Source organism: Caretta caretta, chromosome 3, assembly GCF_965140235.1.
Source record: "Caretta caretta isolate rCarCar2 chromosome 3, rCarCar1.hap1, whole genome shotgun sequence".
Lineage (NCBI taxonomy): Eukaryota > Metazoa > Chordata > Testudines > Cheloniidae > Caretta > Caretta caretta.
This window is the reverse complement of record NC_134208.1, coordinates 147,494,951-147,512,769: the sequence shown is the minus strand read 5'-3', so window position 1 is coordinate 147,512,769 and position 17,819 is coordinate 147,494,951. Positions and strand designations below refer to the sequence as shown.

At 39.4% G+C, this 17,819-nt stretch overlaps 1 protein-coding gene across 1 annotated transcript in view; it reads right to left on the bottom strand.

Moving 5' to 3' along the window:
* BIRC6 (baculoviral IAP repeat containing 6) overlaps positions 1–17,819 on the bottom strand; it is a 319,798-nt gene that overhangs the window by 266,556 nt on the left and 35,423 nt on the right. Inside the window, 3 exon segments of the mRNA XM_048843594.2 lie at positions 4,939–5,164; positions 7,462–7,611; positions 13,918–15,312. Coding sequence (XP_048699551.2) covers positions 4,939–5,164; positions 7,462–7,611; positions 13,918–15,312 — 1,771 coding nt within the window.

Sequence of the window (17,819 nt, the reverse complement as noted above, 5' to 3'; positions counted from 1 at the left end):
TGATTATCATTATAATGGTGCTACCACTAAGGCTAAAAGGCTAACCATGGAAAATGTTAGGCCAAGAAGAATTGAGGAAGTTATGAGCAAAGGAAGACTGGAGTCTTTAAAACAGCATTCCAAACTCAGCTTTAGCACACAGGTAGTTAATACACTCAAGAAGGATCCTAAAGTTCTTTACAAACTGAACACACAGAAATGCCATTTCTGGGACTGAATATGGCAGCTATTCAGCCTCAGAAATACTGCACAACTGATTTTGTTTCAGGATTTGGGGAAAAGAAGGGGGAAGATAGATTATTTTGGTTTAGATTTGTTTAAGGACGCACAGTGAAAAATTCTTTACAACTGAAAAATAGAACAGGGATGTAAGTATGCAAAATATAATTCCTCATGATGAAAGTTTGCCCAGGACACCATGGTTCCTGAAGAACTACTGAATATTTAGTCTAAGCTTAGACGAAGGATCACAGTCCTCTGTCCTATATAGCACCTAACACACTTCTGGCCCTATATAAATGAAGAAGATGCTGCTATGACATGGACATATAACTATTAATCATTCAAAACATTATATATCGTGGATGAGGCCAATCCATTCTAAAAGGGCCAGTGTGCTGAAGTATTAAGGACTGACCAGCTCAGAGGTTCAAGTTACTGACCTGACAGGAGGAGAGTGAGTTTGTGTGTGTATGGGGGTGGGGGGGGGGGTGAGAAAACCTGGATCTGTGCTGGAAATGGCCCACCTTGATTATCATGCACATTGTAGGGAGAGTGGTCACTTTGGATGAGCTATTACCAGCAGGATAGTGAGTTTGTGTGTGTGGTTTTTGGGAGGGGGGTGAGAGAACCTGGATTTGTGCAGGAAATGGCCCAACTTGATTATCATGCACATTGTGTAAAGAGTTGTCACTTTGGATGGGCTATCACCAGCAGGAGAGTGAATTTGTGTGGGGGGGTGGAGGGCGAGAAAACCTGGATTTGTGCTGGAAATGGCCCAACCTGATGATCACTTTAGATAAGCTATTACCAGCAGGACAGTGGGGTGGGAGGAGGTATTGTTTCATATTCTCTGTGTGTATATAAAGTCTGCTGCAGTTTCCACGGTATGCATCCGATGAAGTGAGCTGTAGCTCACGAAAGCTCATGCTCCAATAAATTGATTAGTCTCTAAGGTGCCACAAGTACTCCTTTTCTTTTTGCGAATACAGACTAACACGGCTGATACTCTGAAACCTGACCTGACACAGATACAGAGGTAAGCAGTAAACCAGCTTGTGCACAGTAGCGTATTACATAGAAGCACTGGAATTGTCACACTGAATCAGACCCCTGATTCATCTAGCTCAGTGGTTTACAAACCATGGGTCGCGACCCAGAACTAGGCTGCAGAATGGAAGGGACTGGGCCGCGCAGCTCTGGTCAGCACTGTCAACCGGGCTGTTAGAAGTCCTGTTGGTGGTACTGCCCGGCTAAGGCAGGCTAGTCCCTTCCCGTTCCGACACCACGCTGCGCCCCAGTAGCGGCCAGCAGCAGGTCTGGCTCGTAGACAGGGGGTGAGGGCAGCCACATGGCTCTGCCCTGAACATCAACTCCTCACTCCCATTGGTCGGAAACTGGCCAATGGGAGCGCGCCGGGGGGGGGGGGGGAGAGGGAGAGGGTTGCCAGTGCATGCGGTGCCTGTGGGCGAGAGCCATGCTTGCATGCCTCTGCCTAGGAGCCGGACCTGCTGCTGGCCACTTCCGGGGTGCAGCGCAGTCTGCGGTGCCAGAACAGGCAGGAAGCCTGCCTTTGCACTCCAGCTCCACCACTGACCGGGAGCTGCCAGAGGTAAGCCTTGTACCCCAATCCCCTGCCCCAGTCCTGAGCCCCCCCAAAACCAGAGCCCCTTCCTGCACCCCAAATCCCTCATCCCCAGCCCCACCCCAGAGCCCTGACCCCCTCATTCCCAGACCCACCCCACAGCCCGCACTCCAACCCTGAGTCCCCCCCACATCCCAAACCCCTCAACCCCAGCTCCGCTGGGTGGCGGGCATCAACAATTTTCTTCAACTGGGTTGCCAGAAAAAAGTTTGAAAACCACTGAACTAGCTGACAGTGGCTAGTAGCAGATGCCTCAGAGGAAGGTTTAAGAATCCCACAACAGAAAAGTGAGATCTGCCTTCATGAAGGTCTTATACTAGTCCTACAGAGAGGTTTGCTTAAACCCTGAAGCATGAGGGTTTTGTTTTGTTTTGTTTGGGGGGGGGGGGGTTTAAATCTCTTCCAAAACTTTGTTTGCATCAACAGGTCATACATAACTCTGGATATTCTTAAGTGCACAGTCTGCTAGTTTTGATTACTAGGTAAATTGTTGGCTTCAGTGACATAATGGAGAAGTAAGTTCCATCGTTTGATTAAGGAAAATAAATACCTTTTCATTCAACATGTAATCAATTTCAACACTCCCACCTTGCCGTTTCTTTGAACATCCCTCTTGTTCTTGTGTTATGACATTCGTATAACAAACTCCCAATCTATTTTCTCTATATCATTTGTTCTTTTATATACACATGTCCTTTCTATTCATCATCTTTTTAAGGTAAAAAAATCCAAGTCTTTTCAGTTTCTCTTCACATGAGTTTTTCTCATGCCCACAATCATTTTCATTATCCTTCTCTGATGCTCCTCTAATTCTGTAATATTGTATTTATTTATATGACTACATATTTTCCATACTATTCTGCATTCCATTCCTTGTGCCTCCTATGACCTTTTTTGTTTTTTTTTCCCCACCATAGCTGCACATTGAGCTGTCCACAGCAATTCGCAGGTCATTTTCCCAAGTTGATTCAGAACTGGGCAAGATGTATGAACAGTTCAAAGTTTTCTCCCAGCACTTTTCATATATCTTATGCATGCATGGAGAATTTTTTTTTTCCCCCTCCATTTAAACTAGCTAAATTTAAGTTTGAGAAAAGCTTGGAGTAGAGAAGTCAGGGAAACTAGACTTCATTCTTCAAGCAATGAGCTAACAAGAAGCCACATGTAGAATATCTGGTTGGTCCAGTAAATTTACATGATATGAGATTTTGGAAAATCTATGCGATTTAGAGAATATAAGAACATCAGAGCTGCCTTACCGAGTCACACCAGAGTCTAGTTTACCCAGTAACCTGTCTCCAGCTGTGGTCCTTGCTAGAACTTCAAGGGGAGTGTAGAGAACAGAGCAATTATGGAGTGATCCAGCCCTGTCTTCCACTCCCGCTCTGGTAGTCAGAGGTTTAGGGTCGCTCAGAGCATGGGGCTGCCATCTTGGCTAAGAGCCATTGAACTTATCCTATTCTTTTTTGAACCCACTTATACTTTTGTCCATCACAACATCCCATGCCAATGAGTCTCAGGTTATTTGTGCACTGTGAGAAAAAGTACTTCCTCTTGTTTGTATTAAGACTGCTGCCTATTAATTTCATTGGGTGACAAAGTGTTTTTGTCTTTTTCCATACATTCATGATTTCATCGACATATATATCATATCTCCCCTTACTAGTCTTTTTTTAAGATGACTAGTCCTAATCTTTTTAGTGTCTCCTCACATGGAAGTTGTTATGTACCCTTGATCATCTTTGTTGCTCTTCTCTGAACCTTTTCCAGTTCCACTATATACTTTTTGAGATGGGGCAACCAGAACTGGACTCAGTATTCAAGGTGTGGGGGTACCATGGATTTATATAGTGGCATTATGATATTTTCCGGTCTTATTTTCTATCCCTTTCCTAATAATTCTTCACATACCTTTCATCTTTTTGCCTACAGCTGTGCACGTAGCAGAAGTTTTCAGAGAACTATTCATGTTGACTCTTTCTTAGGTGGTAACAGCTAATTTAGGACCTATCATTTTGTATGCATAGTTGGGATTTTTCTCTACGTGTAGATTACTTTGCACTTATAAACAAACATTTAATTTCATCTGTCATTTTCTTGCCCAGTCACCCAGTTTTGTGAGATCCCTCCAACTGCTCACAGTCAGCTTTGGACTTAACCATCTTAAATAGTTTTGTACCACCTTCAAACTTTGCCACTTCACTGTTCAAGCCCCTTTTCCGGGTCATTAATGAATATGCTGAACAGCACAGCTCCCAGTACAGATCCTTAGAGGATCCTGATGCTGTTCACCTCTGTCCACTGTGAAAACTGACCATTTATTTATTCCTACCCTTTGTTTCCTATCTTCAACCAGCTCCTGATCCAAGACCTTCCCTCTTAACCCCTGGCTACTTAGGCCTAGTCTACACTAGGAAATTAAGTCAGTATAACTACAGTATGACTATGTCACTGAAGGATTTAAAAAATCCACACCCTTGAGCAACGCAGTTAAACCTACCTAACCCCCAGTGTAGACAGCACTAGTAGACAGGAAAATTCTCCCGACCACATAGTGACTGCCTCTCTGGGAGATGGATTGTCTACACTAACAGGACAAGCACTCCCATCGGAGTAGGCAGCATCTTCACTGAAGACACTGTGCTGCTGAAGCATTTTAAGTGTAGACAAGCCCTCTGTTTCCTTAAGAGCCTTCGGTGAGGGACCCTGTCAAAAGCTTTCTGAAAAATGCAAGTACACTACATCAACTAGATCACTCTTAACCACATGCATATGACTCCCAGAAAGCACTGTAATACGTTGATGAGGCACCTGACTCTTCCCCAACAAATCAAATAGTTTCCAGGTCCACTGAGACAAATACGGAAACCTCAAGCAGGGGAGTCAATGCAAAAGATCAAGAATGAAGAGTTATATTAACATTTTAGTTTTTTGTTTTTAATTCACACACTTGTCTTTGCAACTATTTAAAAAATAAATTAGAAGCAAGCTTATACTACTACACCAACTGCATCATAAATTAGTCACACACACCCCCACCCCCGTCCCTCTTTTTGGACTATTACTCTACTTACCTATCTGTCTGCAGCTTCCAAGTCCGAGTATGCTGAGCTGCATCTCCATGGTGTTGCTGATGTAAGTGTTGAGGATGCCGCCTTTGCTGCTGCTCCTGTTGGACTTCCACCCAGCATGGAGGTACAGTGGCTGAAAATCGTGGGGTCAAAGTCTCAAAACGGGTTAATTCCACCAAGGATGTCAATGTTTCAAGGGAAAATGGTTGGTCCACCAAAAGATCGACTCCTAATATTTGTTGAAGGAGACAAAAACCAACAGGTTTACTATATATACTTTCCTCTCCAAAACATCCTAGACCAAATTTCAAAATTATCCAAGCTATTCTAACACTAGAAATGTTTGTATGAAGATTTTTTGAAAAAGGCATGGAAAAAAAAATAGCTAGTTTTGAAGTCAGCATACCTAAAAGCAAACTTGCTCAAAAACTTTGATTTTTGCACTTCAGAACGTTTCTTTTTAATCTATTGACCCACTTCATGACAAAAATCTTTCCATTCAGAGAAAACTGTTGTGATGGATGTGGAATTGCTATGTAATAATCTAAAGACACTGAGGTATAATAATTTTAACACTGTTCTCTACATGAAATACCCCAGCTGCAGTCTCTCGATGATCTAAAGCTATTGTTAAGTAAAACTAGTTTGTGTAGTGTAATCTTGATGAGACCAAGCAATGGATAATCATAGAAAGGTCAGCTTCCATGAAAAAACTGAATACACCCATTTCACCAAGCACAGAATAAAAAAAGGCTAAATCACACATCACCTGATGATGCAGGGTTACCCTAGTTCTAAAAAGCTCCCTAAGATGCAAACGTGCGTGTAGGGTGGCTCTACTCTGAAAAGTGATTATTCAGAGAATTCAACTTACATCACAGATCTGCTTCTTGTATACTCAGTCTTTGTTTTGTGACGAAAGTTATTTTAACTCGTTAGCACTACAGAGCCAACATAGGGGAGAGTACAATTCTATTCCTTCTTGTGTATAAGAAATCGTTTTAGTAAAACGATCATTTACACCTGTGTCAACCCCAGTTATGGCAGTGAGATACACAAGTGTAATTTGACCTGCTAAACATTTAATAATTGATAAGGATATATGAAAAGGTAAAAATCCAAGTAGTTGTCAACTTACACAGCTGACCACAAACTATAGGCTTGTCTTCACTGTATTAGCTTAAAGTGAAAAATGGGGGGTGCCCCTAACCGGACTCCCATCCACACACAACAGCCTCTAGTTTGAGGTTTGAGTTAAGGTGGAGGTTTAAACTCAAGCTAAGTGATCTGTTCAGAGTATATGGTTTGACATATGTGAGATTCAGATGCTTAAGCTCCTAATGCAGTAGAGATGTAGATATGGCCTACAGCTGAAGCTAGCTCATTTCAGATGCTAATCTAATCACATTACCAGTGTAGTTATGCTGTGCGGTTTATCAAATCACTGTGCATCTCCAGTGTTTCACAGCCCAGATGCTCACTCAAGCTAAGCTACAGTGAAGTAAGTCAACTGTATTATCTTGAACTAACTGCTGCAGTGAAAACAAGCCTTAGATATGGTGTTTGAGGTGAACTGGATATTGGAGAGGTAGAGCCAGCTGCTTCCTTCGGTCTGGGAAAAGGAGTAAACCTTTCCAGCTAGCAACCCAATATCTGAATGAAGCTGCAGCTTGGAACAAGGTTAAATCCCAATAAAGTTGGGAGAAAAACTTACAGGAAGAGGGAAACAATCAGAAGAGTTTGCAGAGGCTATACTAATAACCCTAGCTGAGGGAACGCACCTGCCATTTGTTAAAGTCCAGGTCTGTTCTGAAAAAACGACTAAAAATGACATTGAATTCATTGTTTAGCAGATCAATAATTCTACATGAAAACATCTTCAGTTTACAATTAAAAATACTTTAAAAACTCCCAGAGAGATGACCATAACTTTATTCTAGAAAGCCAGGATTAATCAATGAATTACAGGAATTTGTACAGAATAAATAATCTCCATTCTCTTTTTTGCCTAATAAATTTCATAATTTGAAATATTTTCCACACCACAAAAAGGCTTCTAAAATACACTAGAAACTCTAGGACCTGAAGAATACCAAGTCAACTCCAGTATTCAGGCTGCTATATATGATTTGTCTACCCAATTTTATTTTTAAAATGTTATGTTTATGTTAGACTGAAGTATTATATAGCATCTGTATCATAAATTCTGCCATGACAACAGTTAGAGATTGAATAGATGATATTAATTCGACATAATGAGCTTACAGGCTTATTTAAGGGGTGTAGAAAGTTTAGCTTCGGCAGTGATAAAACACTGTCACTTCCACATTTATCCCCCACCCCACTTCAAAGAACAAGAAAAGATAAAATTAACTGGGAAAAATACTGAGTTAGGGTATTTTTGCAGCCATCATTATGAAACCGTGAACACGACTAGACTACTGATGACTACTTGACATGCTTAAAAAAAAAAAACCACACACACACCACAATATATTTTGTTATGTTTAAATGTGAATGGTTTACCTGTAATGCCTGGACTAGAAGGATTAGATAAGGGCTTCATGCCTTCCGATGATTGCTCTACCCCTTTAGAAAGGGATCCATCCACAAGTATATCAGCTTCATCTATATCATCACAGGTTCCTCCAATTTGAAGGAAATGAAGCTCTCCACCTAAAATGTGGTTGACATTAACAGAAATAGTTTGAAACAAGTTTATGTCAAACAAGCATATATTTCCTCAAACTCACTTTTAGTTAATGAGTACATTATTTGGTCATTACATACAGTAGTTGCGAAGCATCTCAAGGCTCTTTGTATATTTAACTTTACCAGAAAAAGTAAAGCAACATAACCATGCAAATGTTCATTCCATCTGCTAATGGTTATGAATGAAAGATCAGCCAGAGAAGTTCCTTCAACACCCAAAAAGACAGCTCAGTACCCATGAAAAAAGCCAAAAACTCTTCAGATTAGCCTTTTCATAAGTATCATACAATTCAAATCTTGCCATAATACATTGATACTACAACATTTCAACTGGAAACCCATTCAGAACAACTCAATATATTCTCTATAAAATACCACTTCCTCAACTTCTTATAGTCAGGGCTATAATCCAGGAAAAATCCACTTGTCCACTAAATTCTAGGTATGTAGTAATCTTGCCTTGGCAAGAAGAACCTAGAGATGAGTTTCTGCAGATTTTTAAGCTTTTATTAATAAACTTAAATGCCCAACAGCTATAGGATCTCTCTGCTAAGTACCAGAAAAGTTAACATAATTCCCATTGGTTTGCTGCTGGTATTTGGAACTTTTGGGTAGCTCTTGCGAACCATGTATTTCTCACTGTTCTTTCTTAGGAAAATATAAAGTTACCTTCCTTACCTGTAGTTTTATGTTCTCTTAAGTCAGAATTTAAGATGTGAGAAGGAATTTCTTTCTTACTCCCATGCCATGGAGAAAGTTTCCCCCAATCCCAACACACCTTGCTTCTATCTGCTCCCCCAGCAGGCACATATGGAACACTGCACCAATATCCATCTCTACCAGTCTAAAAATTTCTCATCCAGGGACGCTGGAACAATTTGTATAGTGGGGGTGGTTCAATGGCTCACAGCAAGCTGTAAACCCTGTATATGATGGAAACCACTTCAAGCCAGGGGGTGCAGCAGTACCCCCAGTACCACTAATTCCAGTACCTATGTTCTCATCTGTGGCAGCAGGCAAGAGTGCCACCCATTAAGATTGCCTGACACTTCCCACTGTAAGATCCTGTTTTCAGCTGCTTAGAATTTTAGCAAAGCTTAGCTGCTTGGTCTGAAATGATCTATACTGGATGTCTGCCTCAGGATGAAGTCCTTAGACATTTTCATCCTTTTTGTTCAGGCCTATAGGTACACCTGACTTGTTCCAGAGTAGAGCTCATACAACAAAAGTTTCACTGCCCAGACCACATCTAAGCTGAGTAGGTCTCTTCCAGATGCAGAGGTTTATAGTTCAGAAAAGGGTAAGAACAGACCGATTCAAATGAAAAACATCATTCCATTTGGGGCCAAGTTCTGAAAACTTCATGGGCACCGCTTTAACTGGAAAATTGTATATGCAAGTTTCTTGTCATCTCCAGCTCCCCAATGCCCCTACCTAATGCGACTGCTGAAAAGGAAAGCCTTTTTATAACATAGGAAGTATGTGATGATGCCCCTTCCCATGGGTTCAAAACAAGGGGGTTGGTAAGAACTTGTAGAATCAACTTAAGGGATCATTGTTAATTTGGCCTTTGAACCAGTTGTCCTTCACACATCCCTGTATATTATCAGAAAGTCTATACATTATGCCTTGTTTGAAGGTTTTTTCATTCCCATCTTTAAGTTTCCACCACTTAGGTCGCTCCGGTGCTCAGATGCTTCCGAGACCTCTGTGTTCTGAAGTTCAACAAGAAGTCTGTGCCATCACACAGTGCATTCATCAGGTATTACCTTACAATTGATTATTCGTGATCTCTTATCCTTAAGAAAGATTTTGGGACTTGTTTCCTCCACTGGTTTAAGTTATGAGAGAGCTTTCTCTTTTCTAAAACCATGTGTTCACAATCACCAAATTCAGTGCCAGACAAGTCTGTATCCCCATTGAAGTTTCTGGTTCCAACATTATAGCCTTCATGCACTGTTTCACATCCAGCCTTCACATGTCCAACATGTGCATTTAGATTTTGTAACCCTTCACCAGCACCTTGACTTTGCAAGCTTTCCATTTGGTCTCTTATACATGTACCACATTTACTCTGCTCTAAGTATCTGGCATGGCTCCAAACTTCTTCCAGTCAGCGTTCCTATATCGCAACTTGCAGATCTCAGCTTACTTGTTCATTTCCGTAACTTTAGCTACCCTTGCTCCCCTCCCCTAACACCATTCCTAGTCAATTTTCAATGCCACTTCACTCCCCCACTATTGACTTTGTCCCCCAGCCCAAACATACAAACTCTGGGCTCTTGCCCAATGATGAGTTCTGTGCTCCTTTCACTACTCTGTCAATTAATTCAAGCCCTGGTATAATGTTTGAACAATGTGAGTGTAATGGGAAACACAGCCTTCCTGTGAACACTGGTGTGAAATTGGATGACATCCTAGAAGCCCCTGAAGTTAAGACCTAAACCCAAAAGAATGCTTTAATTTGTTACCGAGTTACTGAATTTAACTGCACTACTGTTCATTACTAACACAGTTAATATTATTTGCCACCACTAAGAAAGGTTAATCATCAGGGTTTGTCTTCACTACCTGCCGGATCAATCCAGTGGGGGTCCATTTATTGCGTCTAGTCGAGACACGATAAATTGACCGCCAAGCGCTTTCCTGTCGACTCTAGTACTCCACCAGAGCGAGAGGCACAGGCGGAGTCGACGGGGGAGTGTCAACTGTCGACTCATTGCACCTCGGTGAGTGAAGACACCTCGGTGAGTAGATCTAAGTACGTCAGCTTCAGCTACGTTATTCACGTAGCTGAAGTTGTGTAACTTTGATGGATCCCTCCAGTGTAGACCAGGCCTCAATTTACTGTAAGCTTGCAGGATTCCGTTTGGTCACTATCATAAAAATACGTCTCGTTCATAAGCAGGATATATGGCTTGAGCACAAGGCACAGAATAATGGAGACAGATGCAAACACTTAACTTCTCACACATGTAACTACAATGGGATGCATACATTCTAATTATGAATGCAAATTAACAGACTATTTCTGTACTTACTGGCAGTTTTGAAATGGAATAAAGAAAATTAGCTTTTACCCTGTTGTTCTGTTGGCTCTTGGCAAGTTGACCTGACAATTTCGACAGCTTGCCACCTGGGAGTTTGAAAGTTTCACAATTCATGAGTTATCCATATTTAGGAAAGGTTTTTGAATATGAAACTTGTAATTTCCTCCCTCATTACTCAAAAAATCAGGGAACTGATCTTGATCAAGTTTCCCCCCAAAAATATTCATTTTTGAGCTTAGGCCAAGTCAAAATTGAGTTTTCCATACAAAAGGAGTAAACAAAACAAAAAAAAACATTAAATGAAATTTCCAATAAAACATTAGAATAATATTTACCAACAATCCAACACTAATATATAGTTACAGAAATCATTACAAACCATTTCTGAAACCACAGAGTATCACGAATTTTACACTCTATATGGACTACTAATGCATTCTACTCAATCTAGATTAACAGTATTAAATCTGTTAGCAGTTTTCAAAACAGTCAACATTTTCAAAATGCATTCTACCACAAAAAAACTTCAATCATTTTCCTCCACCTATGCATTCTGTATCAAGTAAGTAGCTTTATTTTCAGGTTTCAGATGGATTCCTCCAGCCTCCCTGCTTTCTAGCCTGGTGGAGAGCACATCTGCAAGCTTTGTCATCTGTTCAATGTGCCAGGAAGAAGGTTTCTAAGCTACCTTTCAGCTACATATTACAAGTAGAAACATTAAAAATAGTACCAGTGCGACTGGAAGCACCAATTATTATTGGATAGCTCAGTTAAGATCAGCATCAACTTGGTATCATGGTGACCCCAGAGAACAATAGAACTTAAATAGCAATTTAATGCATTGATTTTTTTTTTTACCTGAAAGATTTAGACCAACACAAGAGGGAAACAACACTTCAGATACAGAATTTGATACAAACACAAGACCCCCCCCACTTTCCTTACCACTCACATGCGTCAGAAACAATCCAGAAATTCAACCAGGGCTATCTAATCCAAAATATGTAACGTATGGGAGTGGAAATTAAAAAAAAATAAAAACAACAACACACTTCATTCCACAATGACAAAATTATGTAAACTAACACCAAATAACTCAATTCTTAGTTGTGACTTCCTTGCAAGTAAACCATTTCATCAAAATCTTTTGCAAGACCCTTAATGAAGACAGAAACACTAATTATGGCAAAGGCCACCTGAAAGGGCCTACTCTCCTCATGGTATAATGAATTGTTACTAATAAATTTAGGCAATAAGACTGTCACCACTTTGGAACAACAGGAAAAATATATGAAGAAAAGCCAAAAACCTCATCAATAACTTTAATCAGTCGGATCTCTCTCCACTTAAGGAAAATATAAAAAGGGGAGTCAAGCATTGGGGAGTACGTAGAGGAACAGGGACCTCTCTGCATATATACTGGGAATGATCTGTTTTGAAGGAAAACAGAATTTTTCAGATAACTAAAGTTAGGTGACCGACCCGAAGAACTCCGTGATTCTATTAGTTTACAGTCCAAAGGAGGTTACTGACTCAGGAAAATGACATAACACAATTACTATTAGCAGCCAGATGTGCAACAGCTCATTTTTGGAAAAGGACAGCTCTCCCAACATTAATGGCATAAAGAAGTAGAGCAGAGTATGAGAAATTCTTTCAATGAAAAATGTGTCAGACTTTACACATCCGGATCAGGTACATTTTGTAATGGTTGCTATTTCTGGAATTTGAACAGAATACATGGACAAGAAGTTGACCAAACACAAGCGGGTATTTTTAAAGATAATAAATACAGATTATGAATAAAATTCCTTAATACTGGTATGGTAAACTCATGTATATTAAGAATGACAAAATAAAGTTTAAAGAACTGTAAAAAAAAAAAGTGATTATCCAGACTTACAATCTGGCCAGAATATAGTGGTTAATAACCCTAACTCTTAAAAAACTGGCATGGAATCTTTAACCACAACACTTCTGTTATATCCTTTAAAAAGACAGCACCAATATCAGCAAAATATATGCTAACATCATGCAGAGGCACAGATTTAGTGCCAATTCAGAGACTGAAACGAAATACTTTCTCCTCAGAATGACAGATTTTCTTGAAACGCCCATCTACAAATTGACCAAAACCAATCCCTTTTAGATTTCATGATATCAAGATCATTGCCAGATGTGCTTATGAACAGGAAGCCATCAAGGCCTTATTCACAAAATGCATTTTTTTCCCTTTATAAAATGTTTTGAGACGAAGTTAAGAACTATTTGTAAATGTTAAATGAATTCAGTCTTAATGAAGCTTCAAAAGGACTCATTTCACAAAGCTTAGGAAAGTTATGAGAAAAATCTACCAAGAAAAAAAATGGAGAGAGAAAAATGTAAATAAAATAGAGTACTTAAAACATAGATGGTCAAAAAGCCATGATTCCACAATCAAGAAAGAGGATAACTTTGCCTAAAAGCCAACCCTGATTCAGTGGCAAAGTGAAAGCAGCAATTAGAAATAACAAAACAATGGAAAAAAAGGGAAACTGATAGCAAATCAAAATAAATTAGAAGTTATGAAATACAGAAAATTGATATGGGAAGCTAAAGACATAGGGGGAAACCCATGGCTAGCAGGGCTAAGGACAATATGGATATTAGCAACAAAAGAAATTCTAGCAATTGTATAAGCCTAGATGGAGGTGGTAAAATTATTGTTAATGATGAAGAAAAAGCAGGAGTTGTCAATAATTATTTATGTTCCGTGTTTGGAAAGATGCATGATATCCTTTTATTACATGAGGATGTGTATTACTTTCTAGTACATTAGCAACTGAGGAGGATGTTAAACAATGCCTGCAAGGGATAAACATTTTTAAATCAACAGACTCAGATACCTTGCACCCAAAGAGTCCTAAAATAGCTGGCTGAAGAGATCTATGGCCTGCTGTGTTTTGTTTATAAATCTTGGAGTACAGGGAAAATCCAGAAGACTAGGACAACAGAATTATCAATACACTGCATGCACCTAAAAAGTACATTCCAGTTTTAGAGATATCACCTAAACTTTAAATGTGGAATAGTGCTAGAACCAGGGGTGAACTTGAGAACATCCTCAATATATGACCCTCAAGACCACTTTTGTAGTTCTGAAACACAGTCAACATTCTACCACATTTAACATTTGTCATTTTATTATAGCGTTTATCACTTTTTGAAAAAAGTATCTTACCTTTGGTGCAAGCACACAGTCTGTCTGTGCCCGAGCAGTATATCACAGAGACAAACATATCTGGTTCCTCATTGCCCTCCTTTTTAGGTGGCTCCACTTTGGCCAGAATTTCAAAGTTCGAAAGATCTAAAATTTTTACAAATCCTCCCTGAGTAGTTATTACCAGGTGCCCAAGAGTAGAGATCTCAGATTTTCTCTCTCTCCCATTACCATTCTTAGGAGTTACATGTATTTCTTCTACAGGCTCCTCACACTCATCATCTCGATTATCCAGTATATCTGGTGGGAGCAAAATTAGTGAGGTAATTGTGTCCTGTGGGTCTTTGATATGCTGGATTTTTATTGGTTCCTCCTCTAGAGTCACTATTCTAGTGGCATAGTTCATTTTGTAAAGCACTAGATATCCACCACTAACATTTCTCTGCTCAGGCTGAATTATTAAAGGAGTTTGTACATCTGCTGGTGACTCGTGCTGGATCACACTGATATTTGTGCCATTCACAACAGCAAGACTCGACTCTAGTTCACTCTTCCTTCTGTTACATAGTGCCGAATTTAATTTATTTAAATTATTCAAGGCCTCTACTTGATTTATTGCACTCAGGGATTCAACAGGGCATGTCCGTAGTCCTACTAACAAATGAACTCCATCTGCACAAGGAGTGATTGAATCTACACAAAGGTTCTCCTCCTCTGCAAACTTAGGCAGTCGCAGGCACTGAACCAACGTCCCAGGCTTTGGAACCATAGAGTTCCACTTATCAGAGTCCGGAGAAGTTAGATTGGCTGCTGCATCTGCGAATTGTTGAATGTAAGTCACAGGTGGATCCTGCAACAGCAACTGTTCCTGACTGTCCAGCTCCATCTCAATGATCTGTGGAACTGTAAAACCATCATCATGTAAACTTTTACTCATAATATTGTTCATCTGTGAAAAGATTTTTCCTGCTTTTTCATCAGACTCCTTAATGCTGTAAAGAAGCAATATTGGTAAAGTCCTCCTTACCAGAGGGGAATTCAGTTCTGAATTAGTGCAGGATTCGTTGTCAGTTGATCCCTGCTCTGATACACTCTCACCTCGAGTCCTGCTTAAACCATCCAGTGATCTCTGAGAGTTACTACTAACGGGGGAGGTAGCAGGTGATTTGTATGTTAATAAACCCCCAGCTAATAAACAAGGAAAGGGAATGTTGTGTTGTTCCAGATGCTTTTCCTTCATCTTTTCACTCTTACAATTAGCTAGACAGGGATTTGCCCCAAGTTCTTCTAGATCCTTAACTGTGTCTTCAAGCACATTTGCAACGATTTCCCACTGAAGTTTCTCAGGCTGCTGAAGAATGCTCAGGGCTGTTACATCAAGGCTCACCTCCATGGTTTCTTTTTGTGATGTATGCCCTTTAGAACAAACAATGCATTAGTAGATATCTATATAGCTATACAGAGAGATATTCACCATAACCTAAACCAAATAAATATACATTATAGACTAATTCTATTAACTAACCATTTAGTCATTTCTCTACGTACCTTCAAATACAGAGGATACAAAAATGTGACATTTCCATACCCGGGAAAAACCTAGAAACATTTATTCCCCAAAAGTTAACCACTGTCCTTTAAATAATTAACAAAATTCAAATCAGAATGATAGAGGAAAATAAACTGAAGACTTTCCCAACAAGCCAAACTTACCTTCCTTAGTGGCTGTCCATACTTAAACTCATAAGCCACTCAAGTGGCTCTGCTGTACACACACCAATACCCTCTCCGGCTACCTAGACAGCCCAGTATGACCCCCTCAGAAGGGCAGATTCAACTCCCACTCCTAGCTGATAAACCCAGCTACACTACCGCCATATTTTACAGTTCGCATCAGCTGACAAACCATCCAGCAAAACACCCCTGCAGTATTCCTAACGACCAATCATAAAATATGAAAGAACCACCACCAACACTGAAATATGACCTGGTCTAATTAAACTGGAACAATGCAAGGATAAAATTTAAAAAGGGACTCCGAGAAGTCACAGAATCTTTGCATTATTTAGTAAACATGAATGATTGCAAACAAAGGTCCTAGGTTGATACCAAACCAGGAAGAAGAGCTGAAGGAAAATAATCCTGAGCGTCTTCTTTTCCAGCATTTAAACTTGAAGATCCAGATTTCTTCACCTCAAGTCTACTCCCTTGTACTTATGCATTATGATATATTTAATTACATGATCACAGTTTTCCTGCAAGAACCCTATCTCATTCAGAGTGCAAACTGGAGAATGTAGAGTGAGTGAGGCAGTTCTAATCTCCCTCCCCACCCCATCCTTTGACATTTCAGTGAGGACCCCGACCTTATTCACTTTGCACAGAAAATGAAGAGGTCTTGCAAAAAGCAGTTGTGATCATGTCATTAGCTAGCAAAATACATCTATACAAGCAAATAGAATTAAGATTTAGGGGACTATCTTTGTCACTTCCTGACTTTCAAGTGTTTCCCTTCTAAAGCTTTAAACAAGTTTTATTTAATATAAAAAACTGATAACTTTTTTTTTTTTTTGGCAAGATTTCTACTTCTCAACAGTACAAACCTTGTTAGAAATAAGCTGAAGCTTTCCTTTGCCTCAGTTTGAGAGGTTATTTTATTGATAGTCATGTAATCAATTTGTGGTATCCAATGAAGATTATATTAGATAACTAAGTCAGATAAACAAAAAGGAATATTCAAGTTACATTTTTGTAAAGTTGAATTTAACTACTGGTATTCCCCTTAACTACAAAAATTCAGCTGCAGTAAGTTGATCATGGCACCCTTTTTGCTGCTCACCCCACTACTCTGCTTCAGACGGATACCATTCCCAGATATTACAATTATACATTTAGTTCACCTCTCAGTCTTAAAAGGTGGTCCCTCTAGAATGAAATCAGGTTTAAACTGCAGTTTTTATATACTCCTTTTTAAGGACAGAGAAATTTAGCCTTCAGAGATATGAATGTGGTACCTTTTACAAACACTGTTCAATCCAAAAACTCTTGGAAATTCAAGGTTGCTGTGAGTATCTCACTTCTGAATTTCCTGACTTTAGACTTTTTAAGTTTGCTCCTCACTCCCGTCCTACTTATTCTCAATTTACCAACACAACTGAGAATGAGCACAGCAGTGAGTTTACTCGTCCCCTCTTCTCTACCTCCTTCCTTGCTTTGTCTATAAAACATCATGCAAAATGGCATGATATAAATAAGTCAAAATCTGAAAGACAGCAAAGTTATCTCACTGTATTTTATTCTTTTCAAATAAAAGGCACTAAAGAGTATTTTTTAAAAAGTATAGTTTTACATCTCAATCTTCACTGTTGCAATACCACAGGGGGGAAGAAATGTCAACTACAGTCAATAGTCTTTTCAAATTCCTGTTGTCCTTGTCCAGCAACTGTTCATTTAACCAGAGATGTGTAAAAGTTATAATAAAATTAAATGAAAACAGATAATGCAGACAAGCATGACAAGAATAAAAACAACAAATCCTGTACAGACTCCAGTTAGGTAAATAAACATGAAGGTTTATACCTACTGGTGAGAAACAGCAAAAAACAAACCCAAGAATCTTTATAATTCAATATAGCATTTGGGTCCTTAGCAATTTTGTCACTACGGAAAAAGATTTACACAACTGAAAGTTATTGTACAACTGCTAAAGTTGACTTCTCACATTTTTATTTTAAGTCTCCCACAGAACTATGTATTTCCTCAGTTCCAGAAATGGGACAATCCAGACCCAAACGCAAACTATCAATATTTTGCTTTCTTTTTTACTTTAGCTTTGAACTTTATGTGCCTTTTTGGTTACATGAGCTATTCAGATACTGCATTAAACACTTTTCAGACACTACTTTCATACAGGACTGCACATT